Genomic DNA, 23806 nt, shown 5'->3' on the forward strand with positions numbered 1-23806 from the left:
TATTGCGGTCCAATAGTTTCTGGGCTTTTGGGCTCATTGGATTGTGGGTTTATATAAGTCTAAGAAAGGAGAATTTTTAAAAGCTGCTCTATATATTCAGACATTTGGGCTAATTGGGCTGCCCATGATTTGTTGTTTCGTCTTTCTCCTAAAACAATCTCATAAGCCGCCAATAAACAGTCAACGGTCGTTTGACTCATTTACAAATCATGATGAAGTTTAAAGCAATAGAGAAATCCTGACCCTTTCTTATTCCTACTTTCTTCTTCCTATTAGTAGCATTAGCGATTGATAATCTGGATATGTTATCCTCTACGCGCTACTGCACACTCTTCGGGTGGAACCCAAACAACCAAGCAACAAACCCTCGCCTCTGGGAACTCTCGCACTAGAAAGCCTACCACTTCCACTTTTTCTTTACTTCAGACAGGTTAGTTAATGTCTGCACTGTAAAGAAAAAATAATCAAACTTTAAATAAGCCGGAGGCCTGGAGGTGAGATGAATTCCTTGACAGTGAAACTCTCTTCCTTTGTATTGCAATCTTCGACGATCCTCTCATCGTGTAAGCCTAGAAAATGTCTTCCTTCAGTTCGTTTCCCAAGAAAAATTAAAAGCAAGAGAAGATTGGGTTTGAGAATTGAAGCTTACGATTCTTCAAAAAGCAATGATTCTTCTAAGTCCAACGGTGATTCCAGGCCTCTTAATGGCACCCTGGTATTCTCTCTCTCTCTCTCATGTGTTTTCCTTGTCTGGATGTTTTACGCAAGTGTTTTTTAAGTCTCCTTTTTTATAAAGAAGAATCAACAGCCTAAAACCAGGAGAGATATTCTGTTGGAGTATGTGAAAAATGTGCAGCCCGAGTTCATGGAGTTGTTCGTGAAACGGGCACCGCAACAGGTTTCGTTTTTCTTTTTTTTCCCTGTTTCCTCTGGATGCTAATTTCTTAGGCCCTGAAAATGAAATGAGATTGAAAATTGAAAGGGTACTTTCCTTTTTCTTTTTTGAGGTTGTTGAGGCAATGCGACAAACGGTTACAAATATGATTGGAACACTGCCCCCGCAATTTTTTGCGGTGACAGTCACCACAGTAAGTATATTATGCTCTTCGTTTTGATTTTGATTATTTGTTTTTAGTGTTATTGAACTCTACTCTTCTTGTGGGTTGAGACAATCATTGGGTTTTCTTTGATTTTCTCTAGGTTGCTGAAAATCTTGCACAACTCATGTACAGTGTTATGATGACTGGATATATGTTTAGGAATGCACAATACCGATTGGAATTGCAACAAAGTTTAGAGCAGGCTGCTCTTCCTGAGGTACAGGAAGAAAAGGTAAGCCTTTTTTCCCCATTTTCCTCTTGAAAGAAACCAAGATGGTAATTGTTGTCTGGAGAGGCTGCTGCAATTGCTTTGCTACTCATCCGTTCCCAATAAGTAGTGGCTCTCACAGTCACAGCTGCTCCACGGTGGTTTATTCTAGAACCATGTATAATGGAGCCTGTTCTGATGGGGAGAAATCTCACATTGATAGAGATGAGAAAGGGAACAGAATTTGATTGTTTGGTGTTTTTCGTATTGATGATGTAACTGCATGTCATTGGTGTCTAAACAGAACTTACCAATGGGAACTAATATCCCTTGTCTCTAAGTCATTGAATCTTATCTTGTTTTTTTTTTTGGCCAGCATTGAATCTTATTACTCTGCTGTGATTTGCTCCCTAGAGAGTTATTTTGTCCGGTTTGATGCTAGTGTAAGTTAATCTGAGGGCCACTAGATGTATAGCTTTGTCAAAGTAATCAACGATGCTAGACTTTCTTTTTTCCGTTTAAAACATTTGGTGTCAATTACTGAAGTTCTTTGATGTCCTGCACACTGCTCTGTAATTAGTGATCACCATGTTGACTAAACTCCTGTTTAATGACAACTGCATCTACATCAATAAAGGGCTTCATCTTTTCAGGATGTTCCAGATTATGCACCTGGTACACAAAAGAATGTATCTGGTGAAGTTATTAGGTGGAATAATGTTTCTGGCCCGGAGAAAATAGATGCTACAAAGTACATTGAGTTACTTGAAGCAGAGATTGAGGAACTAAATCGTCAAGTTGGTAGAAAATCTGCAAATGGACAAAATGAGCTATTAGAATATCTCAAGTCTCTTGAGCCACAAAATCTGAAGGTAACTAAAGCTATTTACATTAGTTTTTTCTTTATAATCTGATTGCTTTGGTTAGTTGACAGCTGATTTTGGAGTTTTTCTTGTATTACATGATTATGAGGAGAAGTTAATGAATACTTGTTGTATTACATTGTTCACTGCATAAATCTTAACTTGTTTGAAACTTGAAAGTGTCCTACAGTTAAAAATACTCGGGGAAAAGTGTACACTGAGGGGAGAATTAACTCTAGAAGTTTCTTTCAATGACTTCATTCTGGTTTCTTTCAACAGAGCCAAACCGAATAAATTCCCTCTCACTAGAATTACTGTAAAAGGAAGGATAGCCTCCTCATGACTGAATTATTATTGCTAGTTGCTTCTAATGAATTATAACTGCAGGGACTCACGATTACGTGTTTTGTAGGAGTTGACAAGTAGTGCTGGAGAGGATGTGGTGTTTGCAATGAACACATTCATTAAGCGTCTTTTAGCTGTTTCGGATGCTGAACAAATGAAGGTTAGCTTTATATTAGTTTTACTTTGTTTAATATACTTCTGGCATTATGGTTAAAGTGTTCATTCATATGAAGAAATCAGTTGGTTTGTCTTCTTCTTGGAGAATGAGAATTCGACTTTGTGATTCAGGGGATAAATGCACCATAATGTGGAACACATAAAATACTATAATTTCATTTGACATTTGAAAGAGTCATCCTTGAACTTTGATTTCCATGTTTTACAGGCAAGTGTAACCGAGACTAGTGCACCAGAACTTGCCAAGCTAATTTATTGGCTGATGGTGGTTGGATACAGCATTCGGAACATTGAAGTCCGTTTTGACATGGATAGAGTACTTGGCACTCCTCCAAAGCTTGCCGGGTTGCCTCCAGGAGAAAACATTTAGTTGCTGATGGATGATTTCAATTAAAAGCAATGGCGAAGTTTGAACACATTAATATGCTCTATTAAGTTGACAAGCAGAGGGTTAATCCAGGGTGATTAAGCGCTGGCATGCCATGAATGGTTGGCTTCTTATAATAGCCTAAATCTATTGATGAAACAGGCCTTTTCAAAAGGAATTCCAACTTTTAAATACAGCTAAGTTGAGGTTTTCGTCAAACACTGATGCAAATGGTTCTTCCAACGGTTTTAATGCCGATCTGTTACAATAAGTTAAAATATCAAATTCCTTACTGATTACTGTCTGGTTGTCAATCGCTAAGGTCATTCCCCTTTTCCTTTTTCACAGCCGCCATTGGAGACGTTATTTAACACCCGTTAATGGTCTTTACGATTTGCCAGCAATCAATGTTATCCATTACCTTGCAGGGTCTTCTGCTTCCTCCACTGATTGCTAGTAACTGGGGCCTCGTAGCCTGCCCCCCAAACATGGTTGCACAGTGTGAAGAATCTTTCTTAGCATCTTCTTTTCGTTTATGCAGACTTCAACTCGAGCAAGCAAACTGCCAACCGGTTTGATATTTATAGTGGTCTTCTCATTACGGCCTTTTTGCATGTCCTACCGAGCTGGGACACCTTTCTAATCTGCAAAGCCCGTATCATAAAACTCTTGGACAATTAATGCTTAAAAAAATTGAATCCGACTAAAAGGCATTTTAGCTGGCTACGCCCATAAGACAGCCCTGGTTGAATCATAATTAGTTGTCAGTCTTCTAGCCCATTGACTTTGATTAGTTGACCAAGAGATCGGAAACCCAAGTATAGCACACCATCTTAAATTCAAAAGTGCTGCAGCAAGATGTTCATCATGATCCTTAAAAACCCTGAGTATCCTTGACTCAGCTTCCAAGCCCTCAGAAAGTACAAAATCATCCTCAAATTCTCTCTTCTTTTCTTCCAGTGTGCTGTCTTCATCGGAGATCATCCACATACTCAAAACCTGCAATGCTTCCATGGCAGTATTGTGAAAACCGCGATCAACATATGTAGAAAATACAAGATGGCAGGTTGATGGGTCAGGCCGGACTTTGTCTTGTTGCATCCGCTCAACAATAAATTCAATTATGTCGATCCTTCCCTGACATTCATCGGTAAAAAATCCAGAACCAATGTTGATAACTTATACATCAATAAAAGCCCATAACATGACTAACAATGTTCAAGAGTAACTATATTTACCAACTGTATTCTCTGCACATAGTTGATATTATCACATATAAAGAAGGAAATTTTAATAAAGGAATCCTAGACACAGAGTAAACTTTGACACTTTCAACACAATCTTAAGGCACCTTTCACCTTCTGATGGCAATAACGGCATGTTCTCAATTCTTTAAAGAAATTCTGGCCAAAAACAGAAAATTCCTTCAATAAGGAATTTCAGTACTTCTTTGGGATGCAGTGACATCTACTGATGCCTGCATGCTAAGCATAAACAATTTCCTTGGTGTTAGTACCCAGAGTGTGTCGGGACATCCAACAGAAGCCAGCAGACAACTCTGGGTTGCAGTAACTTTGACAACACAGGAACTCATATCTTGAGTTTTCACTCATAAAATGCATTTGTCTATGGCATCTAGGGGGACAGAACCTGTAAAGTCCCACAAGAACACCAAGACATGACCCAATCAAAGAAAGGCAGGAGCTTCTTTAGAGTTTCTGATATTTACTAGGGCACCCTAAAGAAAAAGATGTAGAATCCCTTTTTCTCAATCGTCCAAATGCTGAAGGAAACATGCACAAACAGATAATAGAGAGAAAAGTAAATTCAGAAGCAAAACTTTACATATGTTACTTTTCTAATAACATGCATTTGCACAAAAGTGTAATGCCATATGTGCAGACAGACAGAGTGAAACCGGAAGGATACCTTTTCACTTGCTTTTTTAAGGATGGTATTATACAATAATACATCGAGTTGATACCCTTCTAAACTTGGCCGATCCAGAAGATTTAATGCTTCATCGAAATTTTCACAATCCAGCAAGATCTTCATAAAATGAACTCAAGTGTCAGACACTGAATTGCTACCAACTATATAACATGCGCTACCTTATTGCTTCCCTCTGCTACCCACAAAGAGGTATTTATATTCGAGATGCAAATATAATGTTTAGCTTTAGATGGATATAATCTCAGACGGGACAATCCTTTGCTCTGTTGTACATACTAAAAGTATATAGCAAGATGAGAGTTTCGGGTGTTAAAAAAGCAAATAATTATTGTTTTCTCATCTTCAAGAAAGCATCAGTTTCAGTTCTAAGGTTAAAATATGCAGGACAGCTAAAGACAAACTTATTAGTAAAGACTATTAGACTAAAATTGCATATTTTAGGATAGGATTCTGAAAATTAAAAGGGAAATATGAAAATGCACCAAAGCACTATGAAGCCAAGTTCTACAACTATTTTTGCATATACAGAAGAACATTTCCCATTATATATCAGATAGAACTTATAATTTTTTTTTCTTTTTGCGGCCAAATAAAAAAAAGAACTTATAATTTTTAAATCCCTTCTTTTCTTGAAGGTTTGAATACTTAAAAATTAATAAAACAGGTTTGGGAGATAAGGTCAGGATAATAGCAAGCAAAAGTGAATTAGAGATATTTTGTGAATTTGGAATAAATTCTTACAAATTCCTATTTCTCTGCAATGTGCATACAATGATGGCAATTGCCACAGAAATGAATTTGACAGAAAAGGACTAGAGATAAAACAAGAATACCTTTATTAGAGCAGTATATGTCAGTGTGTCTGGATAAAACCCATCACGTATCATCATGGAAACTAGTGCACAAGCAGATTTGAAACATCTTATTGTGCTACAGTAATCAATCATTATACTGTATGTTGCAGCAGTTAGTTGGAAACCACATGATTTCATATTTTTAAAAATTTGTATCGCCATGTGACTCTGCACATAGAGGGAAGATATGATTTGGATGCAAACTCTAAATATAAACCCACAACTAATGAAACAGTAATTGCAAAAAGTAAACTACAGTGTTAGAAGCACTCACTTCATTAGCCCTAACAAGTGAATGCAGAACTATATTATAGATGGGTACTCCCAAATAAGTATTGGTATGGCAGAAAAGGTTCTCAGCAACATGTAAATATTGAAGCAGTTCTCTAGTCATCCCCTCAGCTCCAAGGGCTTTTAGCTGAAAAATTCCAGGCAAGTAACTCGTATATAAGATTGGTCATGGTCCAGGTGCAACAAAGAAAATACATGGCCAGGAAGTTTACCAACTTCTTCATTGATAAATGACTATGTTGAACACCATTTTTAGCCATATCCATTTCTATAGCATTTATCCTTTTTATTGAGTCAACTTGTGACAATATATTGCCTTCTTCATAGGGAGCATTCACATTACCAAACAATGAAAATAGTAGCTCATATGTCTTGATATCCGGCTGAAGCTTTATTTGTCTCATTTTAGTCAATATCCGAACAGCTCGCTCTGGCAGATCCTGCAAAAATAATGCAACATGAATTTGCATCAATGGAGATAAATTATGCTCATTCGATGTTTGCTTTAGTTTTTGTGTCTTTTTCTATATCTCTTCTCTAATTGTTACCATGCAAAACAATCAGATGCTTAGTATTTATCAAAAGCCAAGAGAATGTCATGTGACTTTTTTATGCTGCTGCTCAAATAAGATTAGATGCAAAATATATGCAACAAAAGATGCGTAAGGCGACTTAACCCTTGTACACTCTATATAGACTTTTAGACAAACAAGAACCTGTTTATCTCATTAAGAACTAAAAGGTTTATGAAATCTAAAACTTAATGGTTTATTTTCCAAGTTCCATCCTTGTTGCTGTCTGTACTGTTTTTATCGTTTACTGCAGGATAACCAGAGCCAAATAAACAACTTTGCTCCAAATAAGATCAACAGGAGCATAACTTGGGGAAAGGTTGCTGAAGCATTTAACACATAAGAGGTGTGGCTTTTAAAATAGCAAAATTATAATATGCCAATATATGAAAACTGACTGATTCCAAAAAAAAAACTTATTGATTAACTACACTAACAATATTCAATTTTCTTTGAACTACAGTGGAATAATAACTACTGTTTCTTTCCAGTCTTAAGAGCACAAACTTGCTTTATCATGCACTCACAGATGTATAATCAATAACAAAAACAACTGAACAAGAAAAGGAGAAAACAAGCAATGCAGTATGAGGTTCACTTACCATAATATCACATGCACCAAGAAAAGCGTTATAAGGATATGGATAGGGGCATTCACAAACTTGATCCAGCAGACCCTCAGCTAAGTCAAGTTCTAATGCTTTACTACATTGTACTGTTATAGTTGCAAGAGTTGAAGCACGAGGCTTCACATTTCTCTCTTTCATTACTTCTAACTGCAGAGAATTAAGTGCAAATGGAAAATTTATTGGTACAAGGGGAAAAGAAACATCACTAAACATAATTAGTTTATGCAATTAAAAAAATTACAATCTACCATTTTCATGCCAACACTAAATCCTCTTGTTGGAACAACAGCTCTCACAAAGCCATCATATGCATGGCTTGATGGCTGCAATCCAAGATTTTGCATCTAGAAAAACATAAAGATCAATGAAGAAAATATCAAAATGATGTAGCAGAATGATTTTACTATTAAGAGAGATAAATAAGAGCACAAAAGTTTCCTCAAGTTACTTTTGATATGAAATTTATCTCCCCATAAGAGAATTTCAGAATGAAAGTCTTTACCCTAGAATTATAGTCTTCAAATCAGATACTATGACTATTGCACAGAAAAACCAGAAGTTCAGGGTAGAAAAAAAGTTGTCCTACCAGCACCATCAATTCTTCTGCTAGTCCATAATCTCCAGCTTGTGCACAAGCAAGTAGTACATCACTGAAAGACCACCTCAGGACTTTCATAACAGGCAAGCTCTTATAATTATTCAGCATACCAACCGTAGCACTCACAGACTGCCATTTCTCTATGTTGGAGGCATCAGTGCCAAATTTCAAATCAAGAGACAGCTCATTCTCTCCCAATTTCACTTGTTGTGAACCTAATTCACCTTTGGATGGTATGGGGATGTCTAATCTTGAAGAATACCTTCCTTGATGAGTCCTACTAACAAAAAGCTTCCCACTAACGGCTAAAGCCACCATATGTTGCAATGTTTCACATGCAGATTTTAAATCCTTCAATCTTGTAAAGGACCAGATAAACTTTTGAAGAAAAATTATATTTAGACTGTAGTTTTTGGTATAGTCCTTCCAAATTTCATGGACTGCAGATAGATTTTGCCACCAAACTGCAAGCTGAAAGAATAAAGGATAAGAAAATGACAGAAACAACCAGAGAAGATTACCAATTTGATGAATTTGTCTATCAAAATGGCAATACAACAAATAGATGAATGATAAAACAAACTTTAAGATAACTAACCATTTATTTTAATGTTATTGTTTTCGTAGTGGCAAGCAGTGAATGGGAAAAGACGAAACTTGTAATATAAACCTACTATAAGAAAAATCAAGATCAACACTGTTTTTACACACCTCGAGAAGCACAGAATAGGTAATTTCATTTTTCCCGACCTTTCGACGCTCCATCAAATCTAAACATTGATTGGCAGGAATTACACTTTGCATTTTAGCACAGGCTCCTAGAAAGCAGTTATATACTGCAAGATGAGGATAAATGCCACGATTCTCGCCAAGAAGTTTAATCAAATTGCATGCCTGATGGAAATACAACATCAAGAAATGAGAAAACTTGTGATAGAAATTGAGGAAGAGGAAATGCACAAGCATCAGTCTACCAACATTTTAATGTGATCTGTGACAACGATAATAACATTAATGATTAGAAAATGCACCTAACCATGCAGCAATAACAAAAAGATAGTTCACAATCACATGAGAAAAAGGGTTAAGTCAAATGACTCAACACCCAATGATACACTGAGGTAATACATTTTGAAAAATCGGTGCTTAATAATTTAAAAAACACATCTCACTAACACTAGTCTATATAATGTATACCTCGTCCAAGTAACCTCCTTTACAGAGAGCTCGCACCATAAGCAAACAGCTTTTGTTATTCAAGCCAATCTCCTTTTCCTCCATCAATCTCCATGTTTCCATAACAAACTGTACAGGAAATAGAAAAATGCCAACTGTTACTGCCAAGTATAACTTTTCATAGTTTTTTTTTTTTTTCTTTCTTCCTTTTCCAGTTTGTCAACTGTGATTCATATTCACATTATCCGTGTCCAAAAGCAGCTTACCAAAGGATCAGGTGACCTTGCACAGTAGTTAAGAATGTAAACGAAATCAGCAGCATTTAATGACTGGTGTCCATTACCAAGATCTACAAGCAGGCTAGAAGCTCGGCTTCTCTCACCCGAGCGAAGCGCATTAACAATTTGAATTTGCAAGGACTTTGTTATTGACTCTTCTCCATATCCCAAAAACACACGACCTGCATTCAAAAACTTACTCTTTAACTTTTATTCAAAAAACATATATAAATCTATAAACGCCGCTCATATCAATTCCTTCAGTTCAATAAACAAAGATTTAAAAGGAATTGAAGAGTTAGTTGTAACGAACCATTCATATTTGCAAGAGTTCTACATATCCCCAATCTTCCGATCACATTTCTTCGCCCCTGAAACAGCATTAATTAAAAACAAAACTTCCAGAATTTAGAATAAAAAAGAACATATTGGCAAATAGAAACATCTGATTCTTCAAAGAAAATAAAAGACGTACATGTTCTCGTGATTTCGATTTACATAAGGTGTCTGCGATTGAGCGCAAAGGAGTCCTCACTCTATTCATTCCTTTTCAGTTACTTCGTTGGATGAAGAATTCAGCTTTACAATCGGGTTTTTCCTTCAGGGTTTAAGCATTTTGACGAAAAATGAGCTATTTACTCCAAAAAGTTTTCGAAAAATTAGTAATATTCGATTAAGCAGTAAAAATAATTACCCGCGTTCAATCGAACCTCATCAATCGCTCCTTCTACTACTTTCGAACCTACGTACCGAGTACCAATTTTGCTAAATTGCATTTGCAGTCAAGGTTACACGCGCGCACTCAGCGGATCTTAACCCCAGCGCCCGATGTAGGTCCGGTCGGCGTTGAGTAAAGATTGGGCCCAATAGACCTCAAGAAGAAAGCGAGTAACAATGTAGTCCAGGTCTAGGGCCCGAAACCTTCTGACCTTGGCCCAAACGAGACCAAAGACTTACGATTAAAACCGATTCAATTTCGGAAAGGTTAAAAAAATCGAAAATAGATTTGACATTATAGTATTTGTTTTGATTTGGATTTATTTTTTATTGATTTAAATTAAATTTGAATATTAAATATATATTATATTTAGATCAAATTCTTATCACAAAGTGAAAAACAAAAAAAATTAAATCAAATTATATAAAATTTGTAAATTATATATATATTAAATTTTTATAAAATAAAAATAATTATTTATCTAAATCTATTTAAATATATTAAAAATCATATTAAAATAATATAAAATTTAAAAATCAATGAATCAAACCTAATTAAACTAATAAAATTCAATTTAAATTGAATCATATGAAAATTCAATTCAAATTTGAATTAAATTTTAAAAATTTATAATTTTATACATTATAGAAAAAAAATAACTAAATGGATTCAATTCAAACCATTGTCACCCAACATTTAGATCTTCAACTGAAATAAAATACTATAAACAAGAAATGATGATGGAATGGAAAGAAGCACGGGTGACCTTGGATGAAAAAGACATGGCAATACTACAAATTAACAAGGAGATTCTCTCATTCTTTCCTCAGGATTAAGCTTATTCTTGTTTGTCCTGGTGGTGATTTTAGGTTTTAAATTCAGCTAGAACGGGCCTTCTTTTTCATAGGCACATGAGAGAACAAAATTTTAATCTAGATTCAAGTATAAGTCCGTAGGGGAACTTAACATAGGAAACTCCCTTGCGTCCTCTAAGAAGCTTTTAACTGCAGTGCATCATTAAAGGGTCAGATTCAGGGACTTCTTCGAGGAAGTTCAAAATAAAATGATTACTGCTCTCTTTTCTCTCTGACTCCATGAAATCTATTAAAATCTTATTAACCAGCGCAAAAGAAGGGAATTGTGATACTCATCTTTCTCGTAATTCATACCTGAACATGCTGGTTTAGTAGATGCAGGCAGTCATATTACTTGGAAAGGGAATAATGCAAATAATGGGATGAATTTTTCAATGTAAGAGAAGATCCAATGAGATTCCTTGCCATAGATAAAAACAGGGCAAATTTTGTTCCTACACTTAACACTTGTATAATAAAATCTGATTTAAGTGTATGTATCACTGTCTCCAGCTTGCATTCGGGCTAAAGGAAAAAGATGCAACTAAATCTAGACAGGCAGGAAAGTCTGCAGCTTATTAATTGCATTCAAAGTGCCATGACCATGTCAAATTTTTTTATCCAAAAATGCAGAAACAAGAAAAAGGGAAAGGTATTAAGTTCAGGATCTGGGTTAAAGAGAATATAAGGGAGGCATTGGAAGCTATATGCCTAAATCACTTAAAGGAGATCTCAGGAGTAATGGCAGCCAAAAAATTGAAAAAAATATACGTCAATCGAGTTTTGTTCTTTCTTGAAATCAAGGTACTAGGAGATTATATATAACACTTATCATGCAGACAAAGATATAGAGATAAGTTTTGTCTTAAAACTTACTAGAGAAAATGGTTATGGAGGTCGAAATAGTTTCCAAAGAATTTATCAAACCAACTTCTCCGACACTCCATCATCTTAGAACTCACAGGCTTTCCTTCTTGGATCAGTTCATTCCTTCAATTTATGTTCATATGGTCTTACTCTATATGAACCAAGAAACGAGCATTCCCCTAACTGATATTATTGCCTCCAACTTCAAGAGATCACAACTGCTAAAGCAATCTCTATCAGAAACCTTAACTCTCTTTTATCCATTCGCTGGAAGGATCAAAGACAGTCTTTCCATCGATTGTAACGATGAGGGAGCTTACTATGTAGAGGCTCGAGTTAACCGTCTTCTTAATGAATTTCTCAACCCCCCTGATCCGTCTTTTATCCGTGAATTCCTTCCTGCTGAGGCTAGTTGGACTGCAACGAGTGAAAGAGGTTATGTATCCATGATACAAGTTACCACCTTTGCTTGCGGTAGCGTTGTTATTGGTGCAGTTCTCTCCCACATGATCGCCGATGGGCCTGCAGCTACAACGTTTCTCAGAAGTTGGGCGGCAATGACTCGCAAATCTGGTGAAGAAGCTGTACGTCCAAATTTTGATGCCTCTTTTGTCTTCGTACAGAGTGAGGCATATCCCAAAGAAGCAACTGCTTTAGCTCTGCTTAGCCCATTTCTCAAAAGAGGAGTATGTTGTTCGAGGAGAATTGTTTTTGATGCCTTAGCAATAGCTTCACTGAAGGCCAAAACAGCTAGTCCAAGTGTACCAGATCCAACACGAGTTGAGGCCGTCTCAGCCCTCCTCTGCAAGTGTATCATGGCTACTTCCAAAGCAAAATCCGGTTTCCAGAAGCCAACACTCATAAACCATGCATTGAATCTTCGTCAGAGGGGCAGTGCCACCATTCCCAAAATATTCAATGGGTAATTTCCTGTGCATGGTGGCTGCACTAGTGAAAGGTCAAGAAACAGAGTTGGATGGCTTGGTTTGCCATCTAAGGAAAGCAATAAGAAAAGCCGATGGCAATTTTGTCAAAGAGTCTTCAAGGTGAGGGAGGATTGCTTAAATTTTGCGAGTGCATAAAGGAGACAGGTAAGGCATCGGCTGGTGCAGCTGGTGAGATTGATTTTATTGGGTTCAGTAGTTGGTGCAACTTTGGTCTTTATGAGATTGATTTTGGCCAGGGAAAGCCTACGTAGGTTACTTGCACCGCTTCCAACAAAGTGGAAACTGTGTTCATGAATACGATAATTCTCATGGATACAAAATGGGTGATGGAATTGAAGCGTAGGTGTACCTGGACGAGCAGGACATGGCCATGTTAGAGCAAAGCGAAGAGCTCCTTGCATTTGGGTCCTTGGAACAGAGTACATTGAAAGTGGGTTACTCTGTTTGAGATTATTTACAAAAGGAGCAGCCAATAAAGAATTCTCATTTCCTCTCGGGGAATTTGATCTTCAGTTTATTTAAAAAGTTCCGATTAAAGCATCAGCTCATGCATAAAATACTTACTATTGATGATGATTGAGACAAACAAAATCTTTCAAGTAAATAAAAATCAAGCTTTTCTTTTCCCCCTCGTTTTTGTATGAATATATATACTTTCAACTGTCCCACACACCAAACGGAGGAAGGAGAAGATAGCTGGGTAAAAATGGACCGTTCCCCCAACCGCACGTCAGTTATCAACAGCAAACATGAAATTGGAATTGACATTCTGAACCGGTGCTTCATTCCCAACACGAGCAAGCATTTCTCCTATTCTTTAGAAATCAGAAGCTCCTGACCAAGCATTAAGAACAGAGAACCGGTGTTCCGTCCACTTTGGATATGCACGCTTGTACAAACTCATGCAAACAGTGTAATGTTGCTGAAGGCCCCGTTAAATATGTATTTCATTGCTCCTGATAAAAAATGGAACAATCAGTACTCAGCTTTTTCCTTAAAGACTCTTGCATTTTAATATATTCCAAGCAAAAAATAAAAATGACCAGTGCATTATGATTAGTCAATACATAACACAACATGATGGCCAAAAATAATACATAACACATTCAATTCCTATTAGTATATCAAAAGTGCCCCTCAAAAGCCAAGGCATTTATGATAGCATAACAAAATGTGAAAATCCCCAGAGGTAGATACCTTATTTTTACAAATATTAAACATCCTATCTCCATGGAACCTCAAAGCATTATGCATAACTATTTTCCTCTCTCCCCACTCTTCCCTTCTCTCCAGAAAAAAGGGTTTAAAAGAAAATGTTAATAGCGGATAAGATTGGCCTAAACCCCCTCCCCTAGAAAGAAAAAAAGAATTCACTTTCCCTTAAAATGCATTAGATGGTTCCACATATAAAGATGGACAAATAACATTTATATATTTGATAGGAATCACGTACCATGTGTACCAACAGGTTCCTTAATTTGACCATGGTGACCACACTTCATCCATGCTTCCACAGGCTGCAACCGCATCCAAATTAGGAATTTCAATGATAATTTATGTAATGCCAATTCTTCCACAGGCATTACGCTACTGGAACAAAATATTTTACATCACTTGTAAAGATTATCCTACCTTAAACCATCTCACATGCTACGGGTTATGGAACATATATTGTACTGTGGCTTTTAACTTGGATTAACGTTGAGGGTAACTGCATCAAGATATAATCCAAATTAACAAAATCCAAACTACTACAATAGTTCCTACACTTGATAGGTAGTATTTCTCAAGCCTGAAATTCTAGGTATATAATTCAACAGATATTTGCATTAAAAACTAACCAGTAGAATCCTACAAGATCATAACAACTTTAATTAAATTTTAACCCCGAAAAGAATGAATCCATACCCAGTTAAAATAATCTTCTTCAGAATTATTCTATCCGGATCAATTCTTCTCAAGGAACCAACAGCAGCAACTGTAGGTTTGCTGGCTCCTCCTGCACCCTTCAGAACTATCAAAGGGAGAGGTGGAAAACAAATAGGAGCATATATTGAAGCTACTGAAAAACGCCCTGCATGAAGAAATCTTTCCATCTTGTGCTTCTCTGAATTGATATTGTCAGTTGAAAATATAGGTCTGAAATAACTAAAGAGAGACTGCAGAATTTTAGTAAAAAGTCCAAGGCAGTCGTAAGATGTAAAGAGATCATTACCTAGCAACAAACTGGCAGAAACCAACATCAAATATGAATTCTTCTTTAGCTTTAATAGGAGCATTATAACTATCATGCTTCTTTATACTGCAAATAATTTCATAAGTATTAAAAAAGAAAATTAAATATGGGTAAATTGCTATTACTCATAACCAGGGAAATGTAAACAGGAATATGTTATGAAAGAAGATACCTAAAATGGACAGACATCTTAGACTCATGCTGCAGAAGACCACATGATATAATGGGTGCTGTCCTCGAGATTACACATAATTTTGAAGAAACATTAAGAGGTACCTCCTTGATATAATGCCTGACATATGAACCAGCCGGTGCATAGTCGTCCCTGCTCCCTTGCTCCATTTCTAAGGACTTTGCAATAACATGCTTCTCTGTTCTGGCAAAGTTATCAAATGCAAAAATTCTGGCATATTCTGGAGGTAGAGATTCCTAATAATCACCAGGTGAACTTTTAATAACACTTATAACATTAACACACAATATAGCTTATTAGAATGGTATCATAATAAGATTACTTTGGGGTCCCACAAGGATGTCCTAAAGGACTTGACGCCTCTATACTTAGCAAATCGCTTTCTAGCAGGAACATCTAGCGGAGTATCCACTTCATCAGGAAATTCTGAAATTAACAATCAATCAACAGTGTATTAGAATCTAGATGACAAGAGATGCTTAGACATGGCTGTGACGATTTAAATAGAGTTGAAGAGAAAATGCATATGCATGTGCATTTGTGTAGTGTAGAGGGATAGCTGCGCTGTCTCATTATCACAATTTGATAACTACCAACTGATTATCAAGCGTAAGCCCTGTCACTTGTACTAGACTTTGAAGACTAAAATAGTGGCTTCAATTTCAGTGCAGCAAAGGCCTTGAGAGGATCAAAATTTGGTAGTCTGCAATTCCTTTTAACATGTAGATTGTCCCAATTTTAAACAAAAAGTTGACAATAAATGATCAGTGATGCCCTACACAAAACTCTACTACTAGTCCAGAAAACACAAATACCCTCATCTTCAGCATGTGCCCCTTTTACCTTTTTAATCTCATCCTCTATCTGTTCCCTTGTCAAATTCTCCCCTTCCTGCATGCAGAAAAGCAAAAATATTCACATACTCAATATTTAAGGGAAAAAGATATAATATCATGCATGCCGCAAGGATATGCAAGAACATATAGCTGGCACTTCCTTGGAATTAGTTATGTAAAAATTGCATCAGAACAGATGCATCAAAGAGATGAACCATCATCACTGAATCATTTTCAGTTTCTTCACAGAGTCCCTTAAGTAGAAAGAAGCTTGATCTTCATCAAAGTCCAGATTATTAGTGCCTTCCTGACTAGGAAAGCCACTATCTCCTTCATCTAATACCATGCCGTCATTGTCCTCACCATCATCCTCTACATCTGCATCATCTATGATCCAAGCACCCTGCAAGGCAGTCAGTGAATTCAACACAACTAGATCATTATCCATAAATATATGGTAAATAAAAACAGAAAGGGTGACAGCAGATGTTATAGAGTCCCAAAAAAGGCAAGAAAATTCAGACCTGATACTCAGAAGTGGCTAGAGGGAGGGCTCTCTTTCTCAGCTTCTTTTGCTTTTGATTTCTATCAGCCTCAGCCATTTCTGCCTCTGTGGGCCATGTCTGTCAGAATGAAACAACAATATAAATGGCACTCAACATCCCCAACCTCCAATAGATGTATTTATATGTGTGTACATATGAAGTAATTTAACTAATTTAATAAAACCTCAATTAAAAGCTAGCTAAACTGATAGAAACATAGTTTGAAGGTCGGATTGGGGGAAAGTGGCAACTTAATCATCTTATCAAAGGCACACCTCTAATATGGAACCAAAAGTATGAAAATATAACCATTGGTTGTTCTGATGTCTCAATGCAATTTAATTATACTCATCTATTAAGCATATTCAGTAATTTTATAACACAATATCTTTTTAAATCTTTATAAAAGGTTTGTTGCATGAAGATTAGTATTACTCCAAAAAGTACTCAATATTAGGAGTAATACTAATCTTCATGCAACAAACCTTTTATAAAGATTTAAAAAGATATTGTGTTATACATGACAATAGATCCCCATGAGGAGCTTGCAGTACCTAGAAATAATAACTTAAAATTTAGAGATTTGCAAATTTTTGCACTTCATATTATGGATTAAAAGCTATACATTTCAACAATAACATTACATCAAACTTCTAAGATTGATAAACAGACATCCATATTGGATAATGATAAATTAAGGAAAAGCAATGCCTGAAACCCTCTTAACATGTAGCAGCTATCTGTAACTAATAACATGAAAAAGGGGTAAAGATGCACACCATTGCTCGCAATTTGTACTCAGAAGAAGCAACCGTTGATGGCAAAGCTCTGGTGCCTTCTGGTGATAGCAATCTCGAAAAGTCTTCAGCAAGTGAATTAACATTCACAGATGCTGAAAGCGGAAAAGAAGCTGCCGTGAAAGAAATCACAAGGATGAAAAAAGCTAACTCAAAGAATCAATATGGGAAGAATTAATTCGTATAAAATGCTTACAATGACACGCGGAGGACTGGCGGATCCACTTGAAGCCCTTTTCCCTTTCAAAAGAGCTACCCTCTTCTGCTCTCGTAGCTGCAAAACCAAATAGAAATTGCCAATGTTAGATACTGGCGACATTATATAAAATTGAGCAATTAAGCATGAGAAATATTCGAATTTATTATCAGTCACCATCTTGCTTCGCTGAAGCCGAGCAGCTGGGGCTCCCTTTGATACATTTTGGCCTGATTTTGCCATCCGATTCTTATCTAAATCACCAAAAGAGTCCAAGAAGTGCAAAGTAGAAAAACGTAGTTACAAGCAAATAAATAAATAAACTATTAAAATTTTGAATCATTGAAGTGGAATAGATCGGAGGACATTTTTGAGAGACTTTGTGAATGTTCCTAGAAGACCTGGAGAAGAAACGGGTCTTGTGAGGCTTATTGACTTGAACTCGAGATCCTCTCATGGCGAACTGCACCTTAGAAACCCTAGAGTGACATCAAACCCAAGCCCCCGAGTTTAAAAAAAAAAAAAAAAAAAAAACCTAAAACGGGCGCTTAGCAGAGTCAAAAAGCGGGCGGCAAGGGTTTTTGGTTGAATTGCTTTTCTTTATTACTTGTTTGTTTAGGCTTATTTCTTATATGGCGTTGCCTTTGAGCACCGCCGTGAGACGTAAACGTAAACGGCAATTGCTTAAGTTAACTATGGACACGATGGGCCGAAAACTTAAATTAAGGTTAGCCCAAAAAGAATAAACGGGTTGGATTAGCCTACATTCGTTTTCACTTGCACCGACCCATTTGTTGGTATTTTCAAATTATTTTAATTTAATAAAATTATGAAAATCATTCCAAATTAAAAAAGTTAGTAAATAATTTACCAATAAAGAACTACTCCAAATTTTTTTTTTCAAATAATAAAATAATAAGAATCTTCAACTTTCCTCTTTCTTTAATAATAAATCAAATAATACATATTTATGATAGAAAGTAGTAAGTATTAAATAAAGTTGTCTTAGTTAGGCACTCAATTTTGACACTAAAACTACTTGTTTAAAATTAAATCATCTTTTTGATTCACTAAAATCTATCCTCACTTCATAACTAAATGGTGCCAATTTTGACAACAAACTTAAAAAATGAATAAAATCATGAGAGTAGACTAACACGAATTGTTTCACAATATTAACAAAGCTTATAATGTCTCATTATTTTTAATTAACTCGTTAAAGTAATTTGATCGCATATAATTTTAGTATTTGCAGATTATTTATATCCTTTTTAAAATGATGAAATTCTACCAACATTAATCAAGTTCATAAGGTGTTTTTTTATTAAATAAATAACTATATTTGATTCAATTAATAAAATGATATAGTTATTGTCAACCAAGTATTAGTTCAAAATAATATATATTTTTATTAGAATATCAAGGGTTATGAATTTAAAAGAATTTAAGAGCATAATATTTTTATGAATTAAGTAAATAAAGTTTGAAAAGATAGATTCAAAGTTTTATAAACGAAATATGTATAAGTTTTATAAAATAGCAAAATAAAGGAATCGTTTATTCAGTCTATATATTGCACATGATGTTGCCGAGTTACACATCATATGTTAAGTGATACAAACTTAGTTGCTGAATTTACGTAAAAAAAAAAAATTTTTCTAAGTGTAACAATTATAAGATTAAGGATATACATGTTATTTTATTATTTTATAAAAAGCATTATGACAAATGTTTATATAATTTTGATAATTTAACCTTCAACATATAACGTTGACAAAAATATGCATAAAACTAATGACTTGAAAAAAAACTTGAAAACGTCCATGTAACGCTTATTTTTAACCTCCTTAGAGAAGTCAATGGAGAAATAAAAATCATCCGTAGGTCGCGATACAGGAGATTTAAAAGTTGGATTTTCTTTATAATATTAAATTATTAATTAAAAAAAAAAAAAAAATCTGCTTCGCCACGGTCACCACCACAAAACTAACCGGCAAGGAACCGATAAGCCAAATTCCTTCTCTCTCCCTTCTCCTAACGACGCAGAAATAAAAGAATGCTTCTGCTGCCGCCCCCAATCCCCGCTCGCTTCCCCTCTATTCAACTATCTTCTCCAATCACACGTCTTCATGTGAGCCTCCAAACATCCTTCTGTACGGCGGCCGCCGCCACTGAAACCTCTATCACGCTCTCAATTGATAAAGATAGAGATAGAGATAGAAATGACGATGAAAATGATGACCAAAACGACGCTCTTTCTCTTCACAAGCGCCGTTACGACTTCTCTCCATTACTCAACTACCTCTCCCACTCCAACTTGGAATCTGACTTGGACTTCGACTCAGCCTCACCCACTTCACTCGACCCTATCGAGTTCCAGCTGGCTGAGTCATACCGCTCGGTACCTGCTCCGCTTTGGCACTCTCTCTTGAAATCTTTATGTTCCTCTTCTTCGTCGTCCTCTTCCGCTTCTATCAATTTAGCGTACGCAGTCGTTTCATGGCTTCAAAGACACAACCTTTGTTTCTCCTACGAGCTTCTCTACTCAATTTTAATCCACGCCCTTGGCCGCTCCGAGAAGCTATATGAAGCGTTTTTACTCTCTCAGAGGCAGACCCTTACTCCCTTAACATACAACGCTTTAATCAACGCGTGCGTCCGCAACAACGATCTCGAAAAGGCTCTTAATCTTATGTCCAGAATGCGTCAAGATGGTTACCATTCAGATTTCGTGAATTACAGCTTGATAATTCAGTCGCTTACTAGAAACAACAAGATTGATTCATCTGTTTTGGAGAAGCTTTATGGGGAAATTGAGTGTGATAAAATTGAGGTCGATAGGCTGCTTTTGAACGATATAATCGTTGGCTTCGCTAGAGCGAATGATCCAAGCCGGGCTCTACAGTTTTTAGCTAGGGCGCAAGCAATTGGGTTGAGCCCGAAAGCGGCTACTCTTGTGGCGATTATATATTCGTTAGGTTGTTGTGGGAGGATTGCGGAGGCTGAAGCTGTTTTTGAGGAAATGAAGGGAAGTGGATTGAAGCCTAGAACCAGAGCTTACAATGCGCTTCTTAAAGGGTATGTGAAAGCGGGTTCTTTGAAAGATGCAGAGTTAGTTGTATCCGAGATGGAGAGAAGTGGGGTTTCACCTGATGAACATACTTATAGTCTTTTAATTGATGCTTATGCGAATGCCGGCAGATGGGAGAGCGCTAGAATAGTATTGAAAGAGATGGAAGCCAATAATGTGCAGCCGAATTCTTTTGTTTATAGTAGGATTTTAGCTGGTTATCGAAACAAAGGAGAATGGCAAAGATCATTTCAGGTTTTGAGGGAAATGAAGAGTAATGGGATACAACCAGATAGGCATTTTTATAATGTGATGATTGATACTTTTGGGAAGCATAACTGTCTTGATCATGCCATGGATACGTTTGATAGGATGTTATCAGAGGGGATTGAACCAGATACTGTTACTTGGAATACGCTTATAGATTGCCATTGCAAAGCAGGGCGGCATGACAGAGCGGAGGAATTGTTTGAGGAAATGAAGGAAAAAGGGTATTCACCATGTACTACTACGTATAATATTATTATAAATTCATTTGGAGAACAAGGGAGATGGGACGATGTGAAGAGCTTGTTGGGGAAGATGCAGGGTCAAAGTTTGTTGCCTAATATTGTGACATATACCACACTTGTAGATATTTATGGAAAGTCTGGGAGGTTTAGTGATGCCATTGATTGCTTGGAGCTTATGAAGTCTGCAGGGTTAAAACCTTCCTCAACCATGTATAATGCCTTAATAAATGCCTATGCACAAAAGGTAAGTTATCCTATCATTGTTTCAGTTCTCATTCAACTCTCATGTTAGGCTAGTGTTTCCTACTTAACTCTGACTCATTCACTGCTGTGATATGCTTTCTTTAATCAACTTGATGGCTGTACGGTTACTTGTTGCTGTCTTTTTTGTAAAATTTGACACAGCCGTACTAGATGGGATTTTTCTTCATTATGGCAGCTATAGCCTATACCATTATAGATCGAAACACATGTTGGTATATATTCTCCACCATTGGGAGGCTCAGTTATCCGTGTCACTCATAAAGCCTTTATGAGTTGGTGACTTCATAGTATATGGATTTGTTAACAATTTTGATCCTCGTCAATATGGTCTGTATCTTGAGAATTCTCTTTCATGGTTCCTTTTTTGGAAATTGTTGGGCAAAGCATACGAAATGTCTTTTGGAAAGTGAGTCAAAATCTTAGGCAGGGCTTATTTGGATCTATGTTGTTGCAATGAACAAAACGTACCAGTCTAATGATCTGCTTGGCACAAAGACTGCATTTTCTATTAGTCTGTCAGTTTGTTGTTCTACTTAAAGTTAGAGGTTTAGATACATCTAGCACTATTGGGATGAGATGTTTCGAGCATAACTTTATTATCCTTCTGTGCCCTTAAACAGGGTTTATCTGAGCAAGCAATAAATGCATTAAGGGTTATGAGAGCAGATGGCTTAAAGGCTAATCTCTTGGCTCTCAATTCACTAATAAATGCTTTTGGTGAGGATAGAAGGGATGTTGAGGCCTTTGCTGTATTGCAATACATGAAGGAAAACGTGAGTACCCTTTTACCTTTGTATGCCTGCCTTGAAACTATTATTTCTATTCTTTTAAGTGATACTTGTGACATTGTTATTTGATTCAACTTATATACAGGATGTGAAACCAGATGTAGTTACATATACCACACTTATGAAAGCTCTTATCCGTGTTGACAAGTATCATAAGGTATTAATTAATGTGTCCTTTCTGCTATGAGAATGAGATATTAGCCTTCTTTGATTTCTTGTATTGCAAATAATATTTTATCCGCCTTTTTGAATGCATGGCCATGTGGATTAGTAGACTGCTGCCTTTGCTTTTTGTAGCTTTTGTGTTCTTTCTCTTTATATGTTGGGTCATTTAACTATAGTTATTGCAGATTTGAGTCTTGGTTGTGAAGTCACCCTCAGTAGAAAACAACCATAAACTTGCATCTTATGCTCCCACATCTGACTCTCTCCACCCCCTCCTCCTCTCTCCCCTTGCATATAGCACCATTTATTCCAGTTTACTTTTTTGTCCGGTTTAAAAGAAATGTTAAAAGACCCAATAGATCTGTGATACTGGTTCTGATAACTGCTGCTACAATATTTGTTGTTGTTGATGCAATGCATTGCACCATGTCATTTATTTATTTATACTGTAACATCCATATGGTGTTATTTAAAGATTCTCTTTTTGGTTTGGATTCAGGTTCCATCTGTCTATGAAGAGATGATTTTGTCTGGTTGCACTCCTGATAGGAAAGCTAGGGCTATGTTGCGATCTGCTCTGAGATACATGAAGCAAACAGTGAGGTCATAGTTGACAATCCATAACCCTTATGACTAAAGCAATATATGATGGAAATAACTGTTGTTTGAGTTATCAATTTGAGGTTAGTAGCCATGGCCTTTCTCTGATGTATGAACATTTTGTATAATGCCATCTTGATTCTCTTAAAAGCAAGCTAGTTTTTCAAGCAGTTTTGGCTCACAAATGTCATAGGTTTAAAAGGATCGACAATTAAATCTTTTTGAATAGAAATTGAACAGGTACTTTTAGTACATGTCATTTTATAGCAAATAACATGATAGTCTTCTGCTATATCCAGTAAATTGTTTTCCTTCACAAACTGTTTTCCAGGAATTATCAATTCATGCTGCCATGCAGGCCCATCCTCGTGTGACTCTTGGAATGAGGAAACTCCAGGAGCTGTATTCCGAACGAAGCTTCGAATGAGGAAACTTGTCATACGCTAGGACTATTATACCTAAGACATGATGAAGCCTTCCCCTCTCTTTTTTTTTTTTTATTTCAGGTTAGAGAACAATTTTTTCACCATTACAAAATAGAAACTGATCCGTTGCCCTGTATCTTGTATTATATTTCAGAACAATATTCAACAAAAGCAATGGCGAACGTTCTTTAACCGCTGTTCTCTCTTTCATTCCATAGAAAATAATATCTGTTGCTATGCAACTTCTGGATGCCCACAAACGCTCTCAAAATTGTCAAAAATTCAAAATCTTGCACCAGTCGCTTCTGGCTTTATTGCAAATGACTTGTTCCCACGATCGCGAAAATTTTAGATCCCCAACTTATGGTGTTCAAAAGATTGA

The 23806-nt window shown here is 36.3% G+C and overlaps 3 protein-coding genes and 2 pseudogenes across 13 annotated transcripts; 3 read left to right on the forward strand and 2 right to left on the reverse strand.

Annotated features, from left to right (window-relative positions):
* The first annotated feature begins 318 nt into the window (after window positions 1–318).
* LOC111312898 (uncharacterized) lies at window positions 319–3359 on the forward strand. Of its 3 annotated transcripts, none has more exons than XM_022913608.2 (7): window positions 319–715; window positions 797–898; window positions 1008–1088; window positions 1201–1332; window positions 1962–2180; window positions 2584–2676; window positions 2902–3359. In XM_022913608.2, the coding sequence occupies exons 1-7, from the start codon at window positions 500–502 to the stop codon at window positions 3061–3063; spliced, it is 1005 nt and encodes a 334-aa protein (XP_022769343.1). In that variant the 5' UTR covers window positions 319–499; the 3' UTR covers window positions 3064–3359. The 3 variants fall into 3 exon arrangements, with proteins under 3 accessions (XP_022769343.1, XP_022769344.1, XP_022769345.1); XM_022913609.2 differs by having other exon boundaries at window positions 371–715; window positions 800–898; XM_022913610.2 differs by having other exon boundaries at window positions 371–715; window positions 809–898.
* On the reverse strand, window positions 2823–10195 carry LOC111312893 (Tetratricopeptide repeat (TPR)-like superfamily protein). Of its 5 annotated transcripts, XM_022913597.2 has the most exons (14): window positions 10106–10195; window positions 9887–10009; window positions 9725–9782; window positions 9400–9593; window positions 9155–9262; window positions 8669–8851; window positions 7946–8428; window positions 7608–7703; window positions 7333–7506; window positions 6371–6598; window positions 6142–6285; window positions 5847–6035; window positions 4990–5109; window positions 2823–4197 (listed from the first exon to the last, which is right to left on the reverse strand). In XM_022913597.2, the coding sequence occupies exons 2-14, from the start codon at window positions 9953–9955 to the stop codon at window positions 3784–3786; spliced, it is 2460 nt and encodes an 819-aa protein (XP_022769332.2). In that variant the 5' UTR covers window positions 9956–10009; window positions 10106–10195; the 3' UTR covers window positions 2823–3783. The 5 variants fall into 5 exon arrangements, with proteins under 5 accessions (XP_022769332.2, XP_089597391.1, XP_089597386.1 ...); XM_089741260.1 differs by lacking the exon at window positions 5847–6035 and having other exon boundaries at window positions 3226–4197; XM_089741253.1 differs by lacking the exon at window positions 4990–5109 and having other exon boundaries at window positions 3646–4197.
* A 1672-nt stretch (window positions 10196–11867) lies between these two features.
* LOC111312899 (limonoid 7-O-acetyltransferse-like) lies at window positions 11868–13245 on the forward strand (annotated as a pseudogene).
* A 100-nt stretch (window positions 13246–13345) lies between these two features.
* Window positions 13346–18234, reverse strand: LOC111312900 (uncharacterized; annotated as a pseudogene). Its single transcript, XR_016330661.1, has 14 exons — window positions 17967–18234; window positions 17778–17854; window positions 17601–17678; window positions 17387–17554; window positions 16587–16685; window positions 16278–16465; window positions 16042–16117; window positions 15549–15652; window positions 15206–15462; window positions 15013–15099; window positions 14706–14945; window positions 14430–14508; window positions 14251–14314; window positions 13346–13753 (listed from the first exon to the last, which is right to left on the reverse strand). The product of XR_016330661.1 is annotated as an uncharacterized LOC111312900 (transcript).
* Window positions 18235–19534: 1300 nt separating this feature from the next.
* On the forward strand, window positions 19535–23616 carry LOC111312901 (uncharacterized). Of its 4 annotated transcripts, XR_002692983.2 has the most exons (6): window positions 19540–21426; window positions 22067–22219; window positions 22320–22391; window positions 22899–23082; window positions 23193–23239; window positions 23331–23616. XR_002692983.2 is itself a non-coding variant. In XM_022913614.2 (4 exons), the coding sequence occupies exons 1-4, from the start codon at window positions 19657–19659 to the stop codon at window positions 23007–23009; spliced, it is 2106 nt and encodes a 701-aa protein (XP_022769349.1). In that variant the 5' UTR covers window positions 19540–19656; the 3' UTR covers window positions 23010–23616. The 4 variants fall into 4 exon arrangements, 1 of the variants encoding a protein (XP_022769349.1); XR_002692982.2 differs by lacking the exon at window positions 23193–23239 and having other exon boundaries at window positions 19535–21426; XR_002692985.2 differs by lacking the exon at window positions 23193–23239 and having other exon boundaries at window positions 23358–23616.
* The last annotated feature ends 190 nt before the right edge of the window (window positions 23617–23806 follow it).

Source organism: Durio zibethinus, chromosome 1 (assembly GCF_047325235.1).
Source record: "Durio zibethinus cultivar Kanyao isolate XHJ-2024 chromosome 1, ASM4732523v1, whole genome shotgun sequence".
Taxonomy (NCBI): Eukaryota; Viridiplantae; Streptophyta; class Magnoliopsida; order Malvales; family Malvaceae; genus Durio; species Durio zibethinus.